We start from the raw sequence: 23567 nt of genomic DNA on the forward strand, positions 1-23567 counted from the left end.
TAGCAACGTGTGCTAATGGCGGTGAACATCCGACACGTATTTAGAAATCCTTATTTATAGTTGCATTTGGAAGCATTGTGAAAATAATTAGATTTGTTTCATTCTTTACGTGTGTTTTTTTTTTTTAACCTTTTGAGTCATGGAGGGGCAGCAACACCAGAGTGCCACAGTCTCTCCGGCACATCGTGATTGCGGTGCCACTAATTGACGCGAACGCCAGAGATGGGGGCGTTGCCATCCTCCGTTCTGGCTTAAAGAAGCAGTCCAAGCTGCCGTTTTTTTATTTACATTTTTTTCCCTTTAATATGGGCATCAATACGATCCACACAATAAGTAATTGGCTAAGTTGCCGATCGATCTGTTCTCCTGTGATCGATCGGCGAAGATTCGGCTCGGCGTTCACTAAATGGCTACCAGTGCAGCAGGAGATGACCAAAGATGCAAAGTTCTGTGGGGAAGATCATGTGACCAGGCAGTCACTAGATACAATTCGTGCACTGCTAGAGAGGGTGGGGCTCAAAGAGGGGTGTGCCAGAGCCTGTTTCAGAAGAGGAAGGAGATGTGACTTTGTAATTGGTTGCTATAGAAACAAAAAAACGCTTGCTACATTATACATACATTAAAAATGTCTTTCACAGTGGTTTAAAAAAAAAAGTTACAAGTATTTTCTTATTGTACAGAAGTGATTTATTAAACCACATGTAGGAATGTCTTTGTCTGCAGCTTTAAAACCCATGATGTGTCACTACCTCATGGGGCCCGGACCTTGTGATGTCATGGGGCACTCAGAGTTAAAACACAGACGGGGGGCTCAGAAAATGTCTCCTGATTTTACAGGCCTCCGTGGTGGACTTGAAATCGAAGGAGGAGAAAGATGCCGAGCTGGACAGGAAGATAGAAGCCTTGCGCAAGAAGAACGAGGCGCTGGTCAGGAGACACCAAGTATGTCTCGCGGTTTCCGGGCTGTGCTATTCATGGAGTGCGGATCCCATTCCCCTGTCTAACCGCTTTCAGCTGTAACTGTCAGCAGAGCCGTAGAGGTATCGCCCTACAGCAAATACTACACCCTTTTTAAAACCAAGATAAAAATGTGTTATATACATAAATAAATATATTTTGTTCTGTATTTGAAAGGGTGTAGGCCCTGCTGCAGAGTGTCACATATATGCACTGTAGAGCTGGGTATATAATTTTGCAGGCCACTAGAAGTAAATACCTTGGCGATCGGCACAAGGAGATGGTGACGGCCTAAATATAATCCCCCAGGGCATACTTGAAAGGGAGATTTGTATGTGTTTGTATTGCAGGTGTTGACTAAGGAACGATCTGTGTATAGAACATTTTATAAAATCTATAAATGTGGTAGAAAAAGCATGTTCCCTCTCTGTCCTATTCCTAATAATAAAAGGAAAAAAATGTCTGCGATACAAATTTGAATCTGATGAAAACACCACTATGTCTTGGTTCTGTGATTCAAGTGGAATACAAAGGGAAAGTCCTACGCTAACAAATATTTAACTCGTCTGTGGAGGGATTTTCCTTGGCCCACTCCCGGTCTGCAGACTCGCTCTGTCCTTGGCTCCGCCCCTGTGAGTGCGCTCTCTTCAGCTCCGACATCGTTGCCACGCGTCTGTCCACGGCAGCGATGTTGGAACTCGAGAGGGCGGAGCGAGTTTGCAGAAACAGGGAGAACCACAAAAAAATTCTACTAACAAGTTAAATATTTGTCGGAGTAGGACATGACCTTTGGCCATTACCTTACACAGGCTTGTTCTGTGGCCAGAAGTTGTAACTAAAGATCTGTCTCTTGTACTAAGAAATGTGAACCGGTTAATGATATTGCAGCAGCGTGGCAAATAGAATTAGGAGATAAGAAATGGTGAATTATTATTGAATGTTAACACCGTGCCTTGTTGGGCCACGTCCCTTTAAAGCAGCCATCTTGCTTTTATTTTTTTGATAGGATTGAAGCAGTTGGTCTAGAGCTGAATGCGTTAATTTCGGCTCCGGGGACCCCCTGCTTCCCGAGATCCTTAACTCCGCGGGGGTGCTGGTATCTGTGTGGTGCTCTCTCTCGGTGAGCCAATAGGAAGCCATAATGTCATCCCTTGCGGCTTCCTGTTGTCCCGCGTGACCGGGACATTTAAACCTGCAGAGAGATACCAGCACCCCCATCGGAGGTCTGTGTCTCGGGGAGCAGGGGGGTCCCGGAGCTGAAATGAACGCAGTTCAGCTCCGGCGACCCCGTCTCCATCCTATAACTAGAGGAAAGATTACGTTAAACTCTCATTAATCTTCACCTCTGCATATGGCTTACTGTTTTATTTTTTTTGTGTCCACAATGATGATTTTCTTGGTCTGTAGCTGCCGTGGTTTCCATTTGTAACCGTTTAGACTGCACTGGGCTCTAGGATTTTAACATCCCAGATCCCTGACATTTTAAATACTTGTATCTCCTGAACGAAGCATCATTAAAAAAAAAAATGGATTGGGATTGAAGCGGGGGGGGGGGTGTCTGGCGCTGAACCCCATTAACTTGAGCTCCTGGAACCCCCTGCTTCCGGAGATACTGGTCTCCGTAGTAGGTGCCAGTAGCCACTCTACTGGGCTACTAGGGATCCCGTAATGGCCGCTGTTGAAAGCTCCCGAACCCTGCGTGAAGCAGCGTTACATTATTGGTGATGTGCGTTGCGAGACTCGCAGAGGGAAAAAGTAAAAATGCCTACATCCCACTTTGATTGTAAGCTCTGCGGGTCAGGGAATCCCATCATGAGCCTGTACACGGTGAAGCGCTGTGTGCACGGCAGGCGATTATATAAACGCGCCGGCACACATTAACTGACTAAAGTGCGGTCACTGAGGGCTCGTCTTCTAAACACAGCTCATCCAGGAAGATCGCATGAGGGCGGAGCAGGAGGGGATCGCAGTGACCACCCCCAGGAAAGCCAAGCACCAGGAAAGTGAGCCGGACAAGGCCCGCAAAGAGAAGGAGAACTTCTCCATCACCGTCAATGTTTCCAACTCGGCGGAGGTGAGCTGCGAATGTTCTCTTCTCTTTCTCCTCTAATTCTGTCGTCTCGCAGCCCTCTTCTTCCCCCCCCCCCCCCCCCTCCCCTCTGACCTTTCTGAAAGGTGGTGGGTGCAGTCAGGAAGAGGGGGAGGGTTGGATATATAGCTATATTGCCCGCTGTCGAGTGCTTACTGGCGGTGGCGTGGTGCGGTGGCGTGGTGCGGTGTCTCCCGGCATTCTCCTGCAAGTCATGTGTCTCCCCCTGCAAATCCCATTAAAATGGCCGCACGGCATCAAATGACACCGCGTTGCCACAACGGAACACTACATGACGTCATTTGACGACGAGCCGCTATATTTGTCTATCAAGCTTTTTTTATTCCCTTACTGTATTGGCCTCTACCACCTCTGCCGTGAGGCCATTTCATGCGCCCACCACCCTTGCAGTGAAGCAGTGCCTCCCATTTCTCCCGCGCCTCCAGCTTCAGAGCCGCATCTCTTGTTCCAGCCCTTCTCTTTCTCTGAAACGTGCTTCCCTCCTGCACCTTGGCGAAACCCTTGCTATATATGAAAGTTTGTCATTACCCCCCTCCCCCTTCTCTCCTCCAAGCGGTACATGTTGAGGCCCTTTAGTAATTCCTTATTAAGGGGGTGGGGTCTATATGTAGATGAATTATTCCTTATGTCTACGGGCCCAGCAGGAAGGTCAGATGCAAATGTGACAGGGTGAAAACCCATGTGTAAAAGTGCAATCTTTTTTTTTTTTCCCCCAGCCTGAAAAGCGCATAATAAATGATGGGAGATCTCCAAAAACGGCACAACCCTCCCCCGGCTTCGAAACCTCTCCAAAAAGCCCCACTCGGAGGAGCAGCGGCAGGACAGGCCCGTTCCCAGGGGTGCGATCCCCCCACATGGATTGGCCCGGAGAGCGATCCCCCCACATGGATTGGCCCGGAGAGCACTTTGAAGTAGAAGGAGATGGTGTTAACCCAGCAGAGAGGGCGGCAAGAGGGCGGAGAAGCCAGGGAAGGGGAGGGTCGAGAAGAGGGCCCAGAGGGTCAGAAGATGCATCGCCCGGAGAAAGGGGGGACAGGTGGACGTCGGCTCTGAGCCCCAGGGGAGGCGCAGCCCCTGGAGAGAGAGGGGGAAGGGTTCCAGGAAGGGGTGGCGGAGTGCCAGGGAGAGGCGATGGGCCGGGAGGCGGAGGCGACGGTGTAATTGGACCAGACAAGAAAAACAAGGTACCGTATTTAGATGTAAACGGAATGCATGTGCAAACTTAGTATAGTGAATCGTAAACCTTGGTCGCCTTGGACGGTGTGCACGTCGGTAGTGTGTACAGCGCTTTCCAAAACTCACAGGTCTGTGTTTTTGTAATTTATTTTTTTAAATACAAGATTACAAGCACTTATATATCCACCACCATTATCTTCACTTTTGGTTACATATTGACGTTTAAGAGCGCACCTACTGTTTTGTTGTTTGTATAAGGGATCTGCCAGTCTCTTCACGTGTTAAGAACTTCCCAAAAAACCCAATGACCTCTTCTTCGCGTCTACACATCTTTTCAACCCCTGCAGGCCTCTTCTTTGTGTATATTGACAATACACAATGAGACGGGACCTGTGAGTTTGTCCTAATTTAAGTGATCACAATCTACAATGGATCTGCAGAATCCCTGATTCACGATACAGCTCTTTGTTAAATAGCATATGGCCTTTTGAGAATGATCGGTACTGTGTTGTATGCTTTAGTGCTGTCGTTTTGATTTTAGTACTCATTGTCCTTTCCTGCTCAGGAATGGGAGGAGAAGAGAAGGCAGAACATTGAAAAGATGAACGAAGAAATGGAGCAGATTGCAGAGTATGAGAGAAGTCAGCGAGTGAGTTGGAACCTATCTATCTCCTGAGATGTAGCTAGGTCATAGGCTTTTTGCTAGAGGGGTGGGCTGTATTGCATTCAGAGCTTAAAAGGAGTGGTGACCGCCATCAAAAGAGGACCCCCTCTTTTGTACGAGTCGTCCATGGACGTCACGATTGCTGATGAGCGATGATATTCTGGAGCATTGCAGGGGCTGCGGAATGCCTCGACAGGTTAATACTCTTATCAGACTTTTAACCTCTTTGCTGCCGGAGTGTTGCAAGCCTTTTTTTTTGGAAGTAAATGTTTCGTTTTTGATTTATATACATATCATTTTTGTAATTGGTTAACAGGGAAAACCACTAAAAAAAAAACCCCTGTATTTTTCACTCCAAAATGTTCTCCAAACCTAAATCCGTATGGCTGCTAAACCCCTTTCAATTAGTTACATGGTTGGACTTAAAATAACCTGTTCAGCAAAGCTCAGGATAAAAATCCTGTTCTGCTCGTAAAACCACTTTGTGCTGAGGTGGAGCAAGTGAGAATAAAGCAGAGTTACCACGTGGACACTCTAACTTGGCATTTTTTAAAACAAAAATGGAATAAAATCTTAAAAGGACGTCACAGGACAGCTCCTTTTCAAGATGGGTTAATTTTTGGGTGCCACTCCAGTTCCTCCTGGGACCTAAATGAAACCAATGACTGTGTCCGTTTTAAAACCTTAGTGATTGCCATCTTTTTACACAACATTTGGACACCTTTTTTAGGTAGTTTATTTAAATAAAAAAATGTTTTTTTCCCTAATGTGTTCTGTTATCGTAAGGCTTAATATTATTTTAATTGACAATGATAACCTCCTAGTTTTAATACAAATACGTGCTATTTAAGGTTAGTTGGGAGGCTGAATCACGAGCGGTTTGCTACTGCCACGTAGCTCGCTACATTGTTTGCGCACCCAAACGAGACGCCTTCCCCCTCTCCCAGGACGGCGCGCGAGAAAAGAACCCCATGCGGAATTTTCTGGATGACCCGAGGCGTTCCGGGCCCGTCGTGGAGATTGACCGGAAGGAGGGCAGCCGCAGGCACACCCGGAACTGGGGGGGCACGGATTTCGAGAAGGTGAAAACTGGCCTGGATAGAGAGGAGGCTCACGTATGTATCTGCAGCAGTGGCATGATCAGACCCACCTTGAGGTGGTGTGAGAGTGGGGCAATATAGTTACATAGTTACATAGTAGATGAGGTTGAAAAAAGATGTATGTCCATCAAGTTCAACCTATGCTAAATTTAGACATCAGATACTTTATCCTATATCTATACTTACTTATTGATCCAGAGAAAGGAAACAAAAAACCCCATGAGGGGAAAACTTAATTCCTTCCTGACTCCAAGAATTGGCAGTCGGATTAATCCCTGGATCAACATCCTTCCCATGTATACTTATTTGGTATATCCCTGTATACCTTTCCCATCGGAAAAGATGTCCAACCTATTTTTGAACAAATCTATTGTATCTGCCATCACAGTCTCCATGGGTAATGCATTCCACATTTTAACTGCCCTTACTGTAAAGAACCCTTTCCTTTGTTGCTGGTGAAATTTCCTTTCCTCCAACCAAAAGGGATGGCCCCGAGTCCTTTGTACTGCCCGTGGGATGAATAGTTCTTTTGAAAGCTCCTTGTATTGTCCCTGAATATATTTGTATATAGTTATCATATCCCCTCTTAGACGCCTCTTTTCTAATGTAAATAAATCTAATTTAGCTATCCTCTCCTCATAAGTTAGAATGTCCATCCCCTTTATTAATTTGGTGGCTCTTCTCTGCACTCTCTCTAGTTCCATAATGTCTTTTCTTAGGATTGGTGCCCAAAATTGTACTCCATATTCAAGGTGTGGTCTTACTAGTGCTTTATAAAGGGGCATAATTATGTTTACTTCCCTTCCATCCATTGCCCGTTTGATGCAAGATAAGATCTTGTTTGCCTTTGCAGCTACTGCATGACATTGGGCACTATTGCTAAGCCTGCTGTCTACAAGCACTCCTAAATCCTTCTCCATCAAGGATTTCCCCAATTTATCCCCATTTAATTTGTAAGTCGCCTTTTTATTCTTGCATCCCAAATGCATAACCTTACATTTATCTGTATTAAACCTCATTTGCCATTTACCTGCCCACGTTTTCAGTCTCTCCAAGTCCTTCTGAAGATAAATTACATCCTGCTCTGATTCTATTACCTTACACAATTTAGTATCATCAGCAAAGATGGAGACTTTGCTCTCGATTCCAACCTCAAGGTCATTAATAAACAAGTTAAAAAGCAGGGGTCCCAGTACCGATCCCTGAGGTACTCCACTCACGACTTTAGCCTAACCTGAAAAAGTTCCATTTATGACAACCCTCTGTTGTCTGTCCTTTAACCAGTTTTCAATCCAGGTGCATATATTATTAGAGAGTCCAACTTTCTTTATTTTGTACACCAACCTCTTGTGTGAAACCGTATCAAAAGCCTTTGCAAAATCTAAGTAGACCACATCAACAGCATTACCCTGGTCTAGATTCCTACTTACCTCCTCAAAGAAACAAATAAGGTTAGTTTGGCAAGATCTATCCTTCATAAATCCATGCTGACTATTACTAATAATTTTATTTTCCGTTAGGTATTCCTGAATATTATCCCGTATTAAACCTTCAAGTAGTTTCCCTACTATTGAAGTCAGGCTTACAGGTCTGTAATTTCCCGGTTGTGATCTAGCTCCCATTTTAAATATAGGCACCACATCTGCTTTACGCCAATCTTGTGGTACTGAGCCTGTGGAAATGGAGTCCTTGAATATTAAATATAATGGGTTTGGCTATTACTGAGCTTAACTCCTTGAGAACTCTTGGATGTATGCCATCGGGGCCAGGTGCCTTATTTACTTAAATTTTTTCAAGTCGCTTATGAACTTCTTCCTCAGTTAACCAATTGTTCATTAATATGGAGGTTGTGGCTTCCTCCTGTGGCGCTACTATTGAACTTGATTCTTCCCTGGTAAACACAGAGGCAAAGAATTTGTTTAATACCTCCGCTTTTTCCTTATCTCCAATAATCTGCCTACCCATCTCACACTGAAAGGGTCCTATATTTTCTTCATTTTTCATTTGTTTGTTATTAAGGTACTTAAAGAATTTTTTAGGATTGACCTTACTTTCTATTGCAATCCTTTTTTCATTATCCATTTTTGCTAATTAAATTGCCCTTTTGCAATTTTTGTTACATTCCTTATAATTCTGATACGATGTCTCCGTCCCTTCTGACTTAAAGAATCTAAACGTCTTTCTCTTCTTGTCCATTTCCTCCCTACCTGTTTATTTAGCCACATTGGTTTTGACTTATTTCTTTTATACTTATTACCCAAGGGTATACACTGATAAGTGTGCTTTTCTAACAATGTTTTAAAGACTGCCCATTTATCTTCTACATTTTTCCCTGCAAAAACATCATCCCATTGTATTACTACTAGATTAGTCTTCAGTTTATGAAAATCTGCCTTTCCAAAGTTGAAGGTCTTTGTTGAACCCAAGTAATCTGTTTTTTTATAATTTATTTCAAATGAGACCATGTTATGATCACTGTTACCCAAATGTTCCCGGACTTGAATATTTGTTATTACTTCTACATTGTTTGATATGACCAAATCCAGAACTGCCCCTCTCCTGGTTGGTTCCTCGATAATTTGGGTCATTTAATTGTCTTTAAGCACCCCCAAAAACCTGTTCCCTTTTGTTGTAACGCTAATCTCATTGCCCCAGTCTGTCTGGATAATTAAAATCCCCCATTATGCAAACATGACCCAGTTTTTGATGCCTTATCCATTTGCAAAAGTATTTTAGCTTCCCCAATCTCACAGATATTTGGTGGTTTATAGCATATTCCCACAAACATTTTCTTTATACTTTTACCTCCACTGCTAATTTCTATCCACAAAGTGTCTACATTTTCATCATTCCCTTCATAGACATCAACACTTATAATAGGTTTTAGATCCGGTTTAACATATAAACATACTCCACCTCCCCTTCTATTTGTTCGATCCTTCCGAAAAAGAGAATAACCCTCTAAATTAACTGTCCAGTCATGAGTTTCATCCCACCATGTTTCAGTAATACCTATATCATACTGCTCCCTTGCAGCTATTAATTCAAGCTTCTCCATTTTATCTGTCAGGCTTCTTGCATTAGCAAGCATGCATTTCAGGTTTTTTTCAGCCTGTACTATTATCTTATCTGCTCCTTCCTTTCTGCGCCCACTTGGTTTAGTCTTTAGAAGTTTTCTAGTATTATCTGTATTTACTATGGGTGTCTCACTGCTTGTCAAACTTGCACTTGCCCCCATTCTACCTCCATACCACCTTGTATCCTCATCTATTCCATTTAGTTCATTATCTGTTTCATTCCCCTCCCTCCTCCATCCTAGTTTAAAATCTCCTCCAACCTTTTAAGCATTCTCCCCCCTAGCACAGAAGATCCCTCTTCATTGAGGTGCAATCCGTCCCTAGAATATAGATGGCACCTCTCAGAAAAGGAGTCCCAGTGCTCTAAAAACCCAAACCCCTTCTTCCTGCACCACTTTCTTAGCCATGCATTAACTTCCCTGATCTCTGACAGTCTCCCTGCGGTAACGCATGGCACTGGTAGTATTTCAGAAAATACTACCTTGGAGGTCCTTGCCTTAAGCTTTTGGCCTAGATCCCTGTAATCATTTCTTTAGGACCCTCCATCTTTCTCTAACTTTGTCATTGGTGCCAACGTGTACCAAGACCGCCGGGTCAATCCCAGCCCCCCCCAACAATCTGTCTACCCGATCCGCAATGTGCCGAACCCGAGCACCCGGGAGACAACAAATTGTTCGGTTCATGCGGTCCTGGCAACAGATTGCCCTATCTACCTTCCTAATAATGGAGTCCCCTACCATCACAATCTTTCTTTGTATCTGAGCATTCTGAGTCCCCCTGTGCTGGAGGAACTATTCCCCTGGCTGCTAGAGGAATTAGTCTCCCCCAGCCTTGCCATTTCTGCCCCAACATTCCCAATATCTTCACTCAATATGGCAAATCTATTGGGATGTGTCAGCTCAGAAACGACCTGCCTCTCCCTATTGCCCCTGCTTCCCCTTCTAACTGTCACCCAGCTACCTACCTGCTCCTCACTAACAGCAACTAAGCTACCTACCTGCTCCTCACTAACAGCGGCACCATCTGCACCACTAGTCGAAGCAAGGGCCTGCTCAGTGAGCTCTAATTCCCTTTCAAGATTGCCAATGTCCCTCAATATTGCAAGTTGCCTCTTCAGATCAGCAATCTCTGATTCTAAAGAGACCACCCGCTCACACGTCTCACAGCTCCTTGGAACAGCTGCTCCAAGTGCACATACATGTGGCAAGATGTGCATTGAGTGGCATTTTCAATCCTGCTCATTCTAGCAACTATGAAGTGTAGAAGTACTAACAGTAAACTGTACTTCAATAACTATACCTTGTTTAACCGCTTCCTTGTTCAAACTACTTCTGGTTCTAACTGCACACACTTTAAACAACCAGCACTTGAAATCAACCACACATCAGTCAGTACACGCAAGCTCAAAGTATATACAGTATTTACAGAGAAATGTCATGATTCTCCTCATCTCTTTTAAGGCTATACATTCCTCTGCCCCTCCTTGCATCTCAGCCCTAATTTCTCCCTATATACCGTCCCGACTCTTGCGTTCTGCTCAAAGATGTCTTCTCTATACCACTTTTGTATCTAAAGCCCTCTCCCGCCTTAAACCTTTCTCACTGACTGCCCCACACCTCTGTAATGCCCTTCCCCTCAATACCCGACTAGCCCCCTCTCTATCCAGCTTTCTTAAAACACACCTCTGTAACGAGGCGTGGGTATTTCTCTGATGCTATACATCTCCTATGCACGGACCTTGTCCCCCTGCAGACCTACTTACCAGAACGCCCTCCTGCTGTCTCTGTAAGTTCTCCCCACTTAACACTTGAATTGTAAGCTCTTCAGGGCAGGGACTCCTTTTCCTATTTTTGTCTGAAGAGCTTACTTGCATTGTCACGTGAATTACTGCTGTGAAGCGCTATGTACAATTTAAATACTCACTCTGAAATGTGGTGTTTTCGCTACTACAGTCTCTCTCCTTCTCTCCCTTCCTCCTCTTCTCCTCTCCTCTTCTCTTCTCCTCTCCCCTCCTTTCCTCTCCTCTTCCCTCCCCTCCCCTCCTCCTCTTCTCCTCTCCCCCCTCCCCTTCTTCTCTCCCCCTCCCCTTCTTCTCTCCCCCCTCCCCTTCTTCTCTCCCCCCTCCCCTTCTTCTCTCCCCCTCCCCTTCTTCTCTCCCCCCCCTCCCCTTCTTCTCTCCCCCCTCCTCCCCTTCTCTCCCCCCTCCTCCCCTTCTTCTCTCCCCCCTCCTCCCCTTCTTCTCTCCCCCCTCCTCCCCTTCTTCTCTCCCCCCTCCTCCCCTTCTTCTCTCCCCCCTCCTCCCCTTCTTCTCTCCCCCCTCCCCTTCTTCTCTCCCCCCTCCTCCCCTTCTCTCTCCCCCCTCCTCCCCTTCTCTCTCCCCTCCTCCCCTTCTCTCTCCCCTCCTCCCCTTCTCTCTCCCCTCCTCCCCTTTTTCCCTTCTCTCCCCTCCTCCCCTTTTTCCCTTCTCTCCCCTCCTCCCCTTTTTCCCTTCTCTCCCCTCCTCCCCTTTTTCCCTTCTCTCCCCTCCTCCCCCTTTTCCCTTCTCTCCCCTCCTCCCCTTTTTCCCTTCTCTCCCCTCCTCCCCCTTTTCCCTTCTCTCCCCTCCTCCCCCTTTTCCCTTCTCTCCCCTCCTCCCCTTTTTCCCTTCTCTCCCCTCCTCCCCCTTTTCCCTTCTCTCCCCTCCTCCCCCTTTTCCCTTCTCTCCCCTCCTCCCCCTTTTCCCTTCTCTCCCCTCCTCCCCCTTTTCCCTTCTCTCCCCTCCTCCCCCTTTTCCCTTCTCTCCCCTCCTCCCCCTTTTCCCTTCTCTCCCCTCCTCCCCCTTTTCCCTTCTCTCCCCTCCTCCCCCTTTTCCCTTCTCTCCCCTCCTCCCCCTTTTCCCTTCTCTCCCCTCCTCTCCTTTTTTCCTTCTCTCCCCTCCTCTCCTTTTTTCCTTCTCTCCCCTCCTCTCCTTTTTTCCTTCTCTCCCCTCCTCCCCCTTTTCCCTTCTCTCCCCTCCTCCCCCTTTTCCCTTCTCTCCCCTCCTCTCCCTTTTTCCTTCTCTCCCCTTCTCTCCCCTCCTCTCCCTTTTTCCTTCTCTCCCCTCCTCTCCTTTTTTCCTTCTCTCCCCTCCTCTCCTTTTTTCCTTCTCTCCCCTCCTCTCCTTTTTTCCTTCTCTCCCCTCCTCTCCTTTTTTCCTTCTCTCCCCTCCTCTCCTTTTTTCCTTCTCTCCCCTCCTCTCCTTTTTTCCTTCTCTCCCCTCCTCTCCTTTTTTCCTTCTCTCCCCTCCTCTCCTTTTTTCCTTCTCTCCCCTCCTCCCCTTTTTTCCTTCTCTCCCCTCCTCCCCTTTTTTCCTTCTCTCCCCCCCTCCCCTTTTTTCCTTCTCTCCCCATCTCCCCTTTTTTCCTTCTCTCCCCTCCTCCCCTTTTTTCCTTCTCTCCCCTCCTCCCCTTTTTTCCTTCTCTCCCCTCCTCCCCTTTTTTCCTTCTCTCCCCATCTCCCCTTTTTTCCTTCTCTCCCCTCCTCCCCTTTTTCCCTTCTTCTCTCCCCTCCTCCCCTTTTTCCCTTCTCTCCCCTTTTTCCCCTTTTTCCCTTCTTCTTTCCCCTTTTTCCCTTCTTCTCTCCCCTCCATCCCTCCATCCCTTCTTCCCTTCTTCTCTCCCCTCCATCCCTTCTTCCCTTCTCTCCCACCCTCCCCTTCATCCCTTCTTCTCTCCCCCCTCCCCTTCTTCCCTTCTTCTCTCCCCCCCTTCTTCTCTCCCCCCTCCCCTTCTTCCCTTCTCTCCCCTCCTCCCCTTCTCTCTCCCCTCCTCCCCTTTTTCCCTTCTCTCCCCTCCTCCCCCTTTTCCCTCCTCCCCCTTTTCCCTTCTCTCCCCTTCTTTTTCCCTTCTCTCCCCTCCTCCCCCTTTTCCCTTCTCTCCCCTCCTCCCCCTTTTCCCTTCTCTCCCCTCCTCCCCCTTTTCCCTTCTCTCCCCTCCTCCCCCTTTTTCCTTCTCTCCCCTCCTCTCCTTTTTTCCTTCTCTCCCCTCCTCTCCTTTTTTCCTTCTCTCCCCTCCTCTCCTTTTTCCCTTCTCTCCCCTCCTCTCCTTTTTCCCTTCTCTCCCCTCCTCCCCTTTTTCCCTTCTTCTTTCCCCTTTTTCCCTTCTTCTCTCCCCTCCATCCCTTCTTCCCTTCTTCTCTCCCCTCCATCCCTTCTTCCCTTCTTCTCTCCCACCCTCCCCTTCATCCCTTCTTCTCTCCCCCCCTCCCCTTCATCCCTTCTTCTCTCCCCCCCTCCCCTTCATCCCTTCTTCTCTCCCCCCCTCCCCTTCTTCCCTTCTTCTCTCCCCCCCTCCCCTTCTTCTCTCCCCCCCTCCCCTTCTTCCCTTCTTCTCTCCCCTCCTCCCCTTCTCTCCCCTCCTCCCCTTCTTCTCTCCCCTCCTCCCCTTCTTCTCTCCCCTCCTCCCCTTCTTCTCTCCCCTTCTTTCCCCTTTTTCCCTTCTTCTCTCCCCTTTTTCCCCTTCCCTTCTTCTCTCCCCTTTTTCCCCTTCCCTTCTTCTCTCCCCTTTTTCCCCTTCTTCTCTTCCCCCCTCCCCTTCTTCCCTTCTTCTCTCCCCCCCTTCTTCTCTCCCCCCCTCCCCTTCTTCCCTTCTTCTCTCCCCTTCTTCCCTTCTCTCCCCCCCTCCCCTTCTCTCCCCTCCTTCTCTTGATGCATACTGGGGAAGGGGTCTCCTGTACTGTCCGCTCCAGGAGACAGAATAACAGTTTAAATCTCCTGTGAGGCGGACCAAAAGGCAGCCGCAATGTAATTTGTCTCCTCCTGCTATTGGCACGTGTGACATGGCTTAAACCTCCATGAAGCACCAGCCGGACCTTCTCCGCTAAGAATAACGTGACCCAAAGCTGAAATGAATGCAGTTTGCTCCGGGGACCCCATTATTACCTATAAATGAAGGGGGCCCTTAGGAAAGTGCTGCTCTTTAAGTCAGGGACCATATGATGTATTATAGCACGTGAGGTCAAAATGTGTCCATTGGATTCCGGAACCATTGCTTTCCCACTCGGGAGAAGGGTTTCTGCCCATACACAATTGTTACCCCCATCTCTGATGTTCAGGACTGTGGCGGGGAAGTAAGGGTTCATTTAAAATGTAGCTTGTGATACTCTTTTATGGGACCAACAGTAGAGTTCTTTATAAATGGAAGCTATAGTGTACAGATTTGTCCTAACCCCATAGGATTCTTCAAGTGTGCCGTCCACCGCATGGGATTTCCTTAAAGCAGCAGTCTCCCTCTCCCCAATTATAAGTAATTAGCTAAGTTGCCGGTCGATCCGTTCACCTGTAATTGATCGGCGAAGATTCGGCTCGGGGGTTCACTTGGGGATTTGCTGTCAGTGCAGCAGAAGAGGACCAAAGATGCAAAGTACTGTGGGGAAGATCATGTGACCAGGCAGTCACTAGATACAGTTGGTGCACTGCTAGAGAGAGGGCAGGGCTCAAAGGGGTGTGCCGGAGCCCGTTTCAGAAGAGGAAGGGGATGTGACTTTGTAAATGGTTGCTATAGAAACCATTTTTTACATTATAATGCATTAAAAATGTAATTCAAAGTTGTTTTTTAAAAAAAAAAAAATGCCACAAATATTTTCTCATAGTACAGAAGTGATTTATTAAAAACACACACGTGAGATATTGCTTGGTCTGCAGCTTTAAGTGACAAGTATACTTGAACATTGAGGTATGGAAAACAATGTATGCTATAATTTCATGTCCAACGCTGTTGGTCCCTAAAAAATATGGCATATGCTATAACTTGACTTACCTCTTCTGTCTCCCCACTTCCTGGGACCCCCGCTTTCCGAGCGCCAGGACTGTGAATGTGTTGTGCTTTTTGTGCATTGAGTGCTGTTGCGTAATTGGTGCCCTCGCATTTGCTGGTCTTCAAAGGTGCGGAGACCCAGGCCGAAAAACCAGGTGGACATGACCATGTCCATGACTGGGAGGGAGCGGGCAGAGTACGTCCGCTGGAAGAAGGAGCGGGAGCAGATAGACCAGGAGCGGCTGGAGCGGCATCGCAATGCAACGGGGCAGTGGCGGCGAGAGTGGGATGCGGAGAAAACCGAGTCAATGTAAGTGTGGAGGGGCAGGGGGTCCACAGTGCAGGCGCATGGTGGAGCAGTGAGAGCCTACACACTGCAAAACACAACTGCTTTACCTCCACACCTCCAGAAACCATCTTCACCTCATCTACCAACCTCTCTCTCCTCCTCCCTTGCTCCCTATAACACTGCCTGTCCCTCCCATGTACCCGCTCCCTATAACACTGCCTGTACCTCCCATGTACCCGCTCCCTATAACACTGCCTGTACCTCCCATGTACCCGCTCCCTATAACACTGCCTGTATTTCCCATGTACCCGCTCCCTATAACACTGCCTGTACCTCCCATGTACCCGCTCCCTATAACACTGCCTGTACCTCCCATGTACCCGCTCCCTATAACACTGCCTGTATTTCCCATGTACCCGCTCCCTATAACACTGCCTGTATTTCCCATGTACCCGCTCCCTATAACACTGCCTGTACCTCCCATGTACCCGCTCCCTATAACACTGCCTGTCCCTCCCATGTACCCGCTCCCTATAACACTGCCTGTCCCTCCCATGTACCCGCTCCCTATAACACTGCCTGTACCTCCATGTACCCGCTCCCTATAACACTGTCCCTCCCATGTACCCGCTCCCTATAACACTGCCTGTATTTCCCATGTACCCGCTCCCTATAACACTGCCTGTATTTCCCATGTACCCGCTCCCTATAACACTGCCTGTATTTCCCATGTACCCGCTCCCTATAACACTGCCTGTATTTCCCATGTACCTGCTCCCTATAACACTGCCTGTCCCATGTACCCGCTCCCTATAACACTGCCTGTCCCATGTACCCGCTCCCTATAACACTGCCTGTCCCTCCCATGTACCCGCTCCCTATAACACTGCCTGTATTTCCCATGTACCCGCTCCCTATAACACTGCCTGTATTTCCCATGTACCCGCTCCCTATAACACTGCCTGTATTTCCCATGTACCCGCTCCCTATAACACTGCCTGTATTTCCCATGTACCTGCTCCCTATAACACTGCCTGTCCCATGTACCCGCTCCCTATAACACTGCCTGTCCCATGTACCCGCTCCCTATAACACTGCCTGTCCCATGTACCCGCTCCCTATAACACTGCCTGTATTTCCCATGTACCCGCTCCCTATAACACTGCCTGTCTCTCCATGTACCCGCTCCCTATAACACTGCCTGTATTTCCCATGTACCCGCTCCCTATAACACTGCCTGTCCCATGTACCCGCTCCCTATAACACTGCCTGTCCCATGTACCCGCTCCCTATAACACTGCCTGTCCCTCCCATGTACCCGCTCCCTATAACACTGCCTGTATTTCCCATGTACCCGCTCCCTATAACACTGCCTGTATTTCCCATGTACCCGCTCCCTATAACACTGCCTGTATTTCCCATGTACCTGCTCCCTATAACACTGCCTGTCCCATGTACCCGCTCCCTATAACACTGCCTGTCCCATGTACCCGCTCCCTATAACACTGCCTGTCCCATGTACCCGCTCCCTATAACACTGCCTGTCCCATGTACCCGCTCCCTATAACACTGCCTGTATTTCCCATGTACCCGCTCCCTATAACACTGCCTGTCTCTCCATGTACCCGCTCCCTATAACACTGCCTGTCCCATGTACCCGCTCCCTATAACACTGCCTGTATTTCCCATGTACCCGCTCCCTATAACACTGCCTGTATTTCCCATGTACCCGCTCCCTATAACACTGCCTGTATTTCCCATGTACCTGCTCCCTATAACACTGCCTGTCCCATGTACCCGCTCCCTATAACACTGCCTGTCCCATGTACCCGCTCCCTATAACACTGCCTGTCTCTCCATGTACCCGCTCCCTATAACACTGCCTGTATTTCCCATGTACCCGCTCCCTATAACACTGCCTGTCCCTCCATGTACCCGCTCCCTATAACACTGCCTGTCCCTCCATGTACCCGCTCCCTATAACACTGCCTGTCCCTCCCATGTACCCGCTCTCTATAACACTGCCTGTCCCTCCATGTACCCGCTCCCTATAACACTGCCTGTCCCTCCCATGTACCCGCTCCCTATAACACTGCCTGTATTTCCCATGTACCCGCTCCCTATAACACTGCCTGTATTTCCCATGTACCCGCTCCCTATAACACTGCCTGTCCCATGTACCCGCTCCCTATAACACTGCCTGTCCCATGTACCCGCTCCCTATAACACTGCCTGTCCCATGTACCCGCTCCCTATAACACTGCCTGTCCCATGTACCCGCTCCCTATAACACTGCCTGTCCCATGTACCCGCTCCCTATAACACTGCCTGTATTTCCCATGTACCCGCTCCCTATAACACTGCCTGTCTCTCCATGTACCCGCTCCCTATAACACTGCCTGTCCCATGTACCCGCTCCCTATAACACTGCCTGTATTTCCCATGTACCCGCTCCCTATAACACTGCCTGTATTTCCCATGTACCCGCTCCCTATAACACTGCCTGTATTTCCCATGTACCCGCTCCCTATAACACTGCCTGTCCCATGTACCCGCTCCCTATAACACTGCCTGTCCCATGTACCCGCTCCCTATAACACTGCCTGTCTCTCCATGTACCCGCTCCCTATAACACTGCCTGTATTTCCCATGTACCCGCTCCCTATAACACTGCCTGTCCCTCCATGTACCCGCTCCCTATAACACTGCCTGTCCCTCCATGTACCCGCTCCCTATAACACTGCCTGTCCCTCCCATGTACCCGCTCCCTATAACACTGCCTGTCCCTCCCATGTACCCGCTCTCTATAACACTGCCTGTCCCTCCCATGTACCCGCTCTCTATAACACTGCCTGTCCCTCCATGTACCCGCTCCCTATAACACTGCCTGTCCCATGTACCCGCTCCCTATAACACTGCCTGTATTTCCCATGTACCCGCTCCCTATAACACTGCCTGTATTTCCCATGTACCCGCTCCCTATAACACTGCCTGTATTTCCCATGTACCCGCTCCCTATAACACTTCCTGTCCCATGTACCCGCTCCCTATAACACTGCCTGTCCCATGTACCCGCTCCCTATAACACTGCCTGTCTCTCCATGTACCCGCTCCCTATAACACTGCCTGTATTTCCCATGTACCCGCTCCCTATAACACTGCCTGTCCCTCCATGTACCCGCTCCCTATAACACTGCCTGTCCCTCCATGTACCCGCTCCCTATAACACTGCCTGTCCCTCCCATGTACCCGCTCTCTATAACACTGCCTGTCCCTCCCATGTACCCGCTCTCTATAACACTGCCTGTCCCTCCCATGTACCCGCTCTCTATAACACTGCCTGTCCCTCCATGTACCCGCTCCCTATAACACTGCCTGTCCCTCCCATGTACCCGCTCCCTATAACACTGCCTGTATTTCCCATGTACCCGCTCCCTATAACACTGCCTGTATTTCCCATGTACCCGCTCCCTATAACACTGCCTGTATTTCCCATGTACCCGCTCCCTATAACACTGCCTGTATTTCCCATGTACCCGCTCCCTATAACACTGCCTGTATTTCCCATGTACCCGCTCCCTATAACACTGCCTGTATTTCCCATGTACCCGCTCCCTATAACACTGCCTGTATTTCCCATGTACCCGCTCCCTATAACACTGCCTGTATTTCCCATGTACCCGCTCCCTATAACACTGCCTGTATTTCCCATGTACCCGCTCCCTATAACACTGCCTGTATTTCCCATGTACCCGCTCCCTATAACACTGCCTGTATTTCCCATGTACCCGCTCCCTATAACACTGCCTGTATTTCCCATGTACCCGCTCCCTATAACACTGCCTGTATTTCCCATGTACCCGCTCCCTATAACACTGCCTGTCCCATGTACCCGCTCCCTATAACACTGCCTGTCCCATGTACCCGCTCCCTATAACACTGCCTGTCTCTCCATGTACCCGCTCCCTATAACACTGCCTGTCTCTCCATGTACCCGCTCCCTATAACACTGCCTGTATTTCCCATGTACCTGCTCCCTATAACTCCTGTAGCTCCATGTACCCGCTCTCTATAACACTGCCTGTCCCATGTACCCGCTCCCTATAACACTGCCTGTCCCTCCCATGTACCCGCTCCCTATAACACTGCCTGTACCTCCATGTACCCGCTCCCTATAACACTGCCTGTCCCATGTACCCGCTCCCTATAACACTGCCTGTCCCATGTACCCGCTCCCTATAACACTGCCTGTCCCATGTACCCGCTCCCTATAACACTGCCTGTCCCTCCCATGTACCCGCTCCCTATAACACTGCCTGTACCTCCATGTACCCGCTCCCTATAACACTGCCTATCCCATGTACCCGCTCCCTATAACACTGCCTGTCCCATGTACCCGCTCCCTATAACACTGCCTGTCCCATGTACCCGCTCCCTATAACACTGCCTGTACCTCCATGTGCCCGCTCCCTATAACACTGCCTGTACCTCCATGTACCCGCTCCCTATAACACTGCCTGTACCTCCATGTACCCGCTTCCAGAGCTGTCTTATCACTGCTCTGCATCTCGAAGCCGCACCCCATGATGCTTTGCATAGCTCTATGCGAGGCATTATGGAGCATGATTTCTGGAAGCAGAATGATTAACAGCTCTGCATCCAAAGAGGTACTGCAGCTACTGCGCATTATGCTTTAATCTCCACGTGTCCCCCCCCAATTTTCCACTCCTCACCAGCAAGTGGATGTGGCTTTAGGTTTTTGGGCCTTGCCTATAAGTTCTATTGCTCCCTATAACTTCTCTGATTTGCTCCCTATAACCTCATCACTATTGTTTCATTTAACCATTCCATATGGCCCCACCTATCACACCTTTATATACTCAGCCAGCTTAAACACCTACCTGAAAAGTCATCTCTAATACTGGAGCATTTCCACAGCTCCATAATGCACCCACAGCAAACCCTATATGGGAACAGATGTCCAGTTCTTTATAAGTGGCTGCTCTCACATGGCGCGTTTCGCTTACAATGGATTTCATATATAACTAAAGAATTTACAAAACAAGAATGGATTTCATAGCGTTAAGTTATTCCAGTCTGTATCTTTTATAACTTCTAACATGTGTTTTACCCTGTACTCCTGCCTCAGTCTCCCAACGCACTACATAGAAGCGAGTCCCTGCCCTAAATAGCTTACAGCCTCCCAAATGTTTTATTCTATGTATGTTATTCCTACTAGTATTCTTCTACGCTGCAGTGTGATTAGCGTGATATTGCTGTAAAGACCAGTGCACAAAGCCTGCTGTGAATCGGTCATTGTATAAGACGCATGACTGTTCAAACCTACCAATGCGCTTTTTTATAATCATTGTATAACTATGATTACCTTTTATATGTTGTGACAGTTTAGTGCAGAGAGCAGTTACAGGCACAATTCTCCTACCAGGAATATTTCTCTATCTGCATTCAACAAGGGGAAAAGTGTATCTTTGTGTGTGGTGCCTAAGTAAGCGCTCACCATTGTTATTGGTCTAGGACATTTTTGGTCACGGCCGTTTCACTGCGACCAAATGGCCACCGTTCCTTCGCCACGACTCGCCCCGCCGCCGGAACCTGCTGCCGCCAACCACTTTGCCGCTGAGGGCAAGTGCCTAAAACCCATTAAATTAACCCCTTACCCTAAACGGTAATTAAACTTACCTTGGCCGTGGCAGGGATTTCAGCGGTGGATAGGCTGCGGCAAGATGAGGTGCAGTGAAGTGCCGGAGGCTAAATGGCCGTGACCAAATGTCCCATACCGCATTGTTCCATCCCAAGCATGTAAAATCTCTGCGCTTGTGAGCATTGCGTTGCCCTTTGTTCAGGTAATAATGCGTGCGTGTGCCTGAGGACAGTGCGGGTGATAAGACTGTATGAAGACAGCACTGTGTTCTTGTGTGATAGCCTTACTTGTACAGTTGGGAATTAGCCCTCTCTTTCTTACGTTACAGGTTTAAGGACGACGGCGCTCCAGTTGAGCAAGAGCTTGGCAGCAGGCGAGGCGAGTATCTGAATCGTGTGTGTTACCTTTTTTAAAGATTATTTTTGGGTGGTATTAAAGCAGCAATCCTGTTATTTTCTTTTTATATTAAAAAAAATAATATATATATATTATTATTATTAATCGTGTTTGTGTTTTTATTTTTGTTTATAGGTTTGAAGCAGGGGGTCTCTAGAGCTTCACCACGTTAATTTCTGCTCCAGGGACCCCCTGCTTCCCGAGATACCTCTGTGGGGGGTGCTGGTATCTGCTCCGGGGACCCCCTGCTTCCCGAGATACCTCTGTGTGGGATGCTGGTATCTGCTCCGGGACCCCCTGCTTCCCGAGATACCTCTGTGGGGGGTGCTGGTATCTGCTCCGGGGACCCCCTGCTTCCCGAGATACCTCTGTGTGGGGTGCTGGTATCTGCTCCGGGACCCCCTGCTTCCCGAGATACCTCTGTGGGGGGTGCTGGTATCTGCTCCGGGGACCCCCTGCTTCCCGAGATACCTCTGTGGGGGGTGCTGGTATCTGCTCCGGGGACCCCCTGCTTCCCGAGATACCTCTGTGGGGGGGTGCTGATACCTCTGTGGGGGGGTGCTGATACCTCTGTGGGGGGGTGCTGATACCTCTGTGGGGGGGTGCTGATACCTCTGTGGGGGGTGCTGATACCTCTGTGGGGGGTGCTGGTATCTGCCCCAGCTGGGCTATGGGGGGAGATGGAAATGGCAGATTTAAAGCTCCCAAGTCATGCTGGTCATTGGGAGGCTGTGACCTCATCCCTTGCGGCTTCCTGTTGGCCCGCGTGACCAGGACACAACCTGCAGAGCGGCAACCAGCTCCCAGTGCGGCAATAACCATCTCGGAAAGCAGGGGTTTCCCGGAGCCTAAATGAACGTGGCTCAGCTCCGGAGACCCCGGCTTCAAACCTATCTAAACAAAATGAAGTTCTGTTCTGCTGCTTTAGGATGAACCATCTTAATTTAATTAACTGATTCACAGACATGGGCAAGCGAGGTGCTCCAAAGCCCCACACCATGGGGGAATTCCTTCCAGAGAGCGTCGCCACAGAGTCCAGCAGGAAGAGGGATCGCAACAGAGGAAGGGGACGGGATAAGCCTTACAGGTACCATGTCAAAGATAGGCGTTTTAACCCCTTATCTGCCGGAGGGGTCTGTAACCCTTTCTTATACATGTATTGCATTATATCTATATTATAAGCTGGGGGAAGCCCCCCAATGATCTTCTAGGTACTATGCTGCATCAACACACTTTCTAATTTTTACCTCCGATCTGACTTTTGGTTGTCATCTTGGCCTTTAAATCTCTCTTGGAATCTAGTCCAGTACTATCTTTGTCCAGCAATGGTAATTTCTTTCTGCAATATGTCCGGCCCACTGAAATTAATTTCTTCACCCTTGTGAGGTCACAGACCTCTGTTTAGTTTTGAACCCATTCATTCTTGTTCCTGTCTCTTCAGGTAATACCCAGCGTACATCTCCCCCATACGTCTTTGTGTTGTCTGACACTCCTGAATTATTGCTCGCGGCCCCTCCTTACCTTGGCTCCGGCGTTTCTCATGTCACAGCGTCGTGTGACCCCACGGCGTCATTTGTTTGTGCTGCCAGAGACGAGGGAACTTAAAGGCCTTGAGCTCGTTCCCCGGCATTTAATTTAAATGCGTTTGGGGAAGAGCGCGGGGCCTCTAAGTGCTGCGTGCCCCCCCAGTTTGCACACCCCTCCCTTGAGATGTCTGTCTTGTTTCTTCCAGATGCGCACCATCCCAACTTCATTTTCTTGATGTCATTCTAATGGTTCCCTTCCATTGTTACTTGCTGGCCAAGGTAGTGATAGTTTACACTTCTTGTGCTACTCCATTTATTTTGATCTTGGTAAAGTTGATGCATTTCATGAGCATTACTTGGTTCGTATGGAGGCCACTTTCTCACGTGCTTTGGCGGGTTGTCTGATTTATTGCTGGAGGTCTTCTGGACTTGGGGCAAAAATATGTAACTCTGCAAATTGTCGGTGTCACGATGACACCAACTTTTATCAACACATTTATATTTCTGGGTACTTGATTGAACAGAACAAGTTGCAAAATAAATTGTGCAAAATAAATTGTGATTTATTTCTTTAATAGACAAACACACGACATCTGCAGAATACACTGAAAACAACACTCACTGGAATAAGGGAACGAAATAAATTGTCCTTGGAACGAAAGAAATGGTCCTTTGCTTGCCAGTGCAAGAAATGTAGCCTGGGTTTTAAAAGTCCTGTGGTTATGTTGTTGTTTACCCCTTCACTCCTGGACTGGTTGCTGCTGTGCTGGAACAAAGTCTTGCATCTTTACATCACGGATTAAAATTCAGGAATCACCCTGGGGATACCTGGGGAGCCA

At 48.4% G+C, this 23567-nt stretch overlaps 1 protein-coding gene across 1 annotated transcript in view; it reads left to right on the top strand.

Moving 5' to 3' along the window:
- The window catches only part of CCDC9 (coiled-coil domain containing 9), a 51123-nt gene that overhangs the window by 15038 nt on the left and 12518 nt on the right, over window positions 1–23567 (top strand). The window contains exons 8-16 of the mRNA XM_075609961.1: window positions 4–7; window positions 838–942; window positions 2882–3031; window positions 3784–4251; window positions 4809–4892; window positions 5855–6022; window positions 14984–15165; window positions 21135–21184; window positions 22166–22358. Coding sequence (XP_075466076.1) covers window positions 4–7; window positions 838–942; window positions 2882–3031; window positions 3784–4251; window positions 4809–4892; window positions 5855–6022; window positions 14984–15165; window positions 21135–21184; window positions 22166–22358 — 1404 coding nt within the window. The remainder of the gene's footprint in view (window positions 1–3; window positions 8–837; window positions 943–2881; window positions 3032–3783; window positions 4252–4808; window positions 4893–5854; window positions 6023–14983; window positions 15166–21134; window positions 21185–22165; window positions 22359–23567) is intronic.

This window comes from Ascaphus truei, chromosome 7, assembly GCF_040206685.1.
Source record: "Ascaphus truei isolate aAscTru1 chromosome 7, aAscTru1.hap1, whole genome shotgun sequence".
Taxonomy (NCBI): Eukaryota; Metazoa; Chordata; class Amphibia; order Anura; family Ascaphidae; genus Ascaphus; species Ascaphus truei.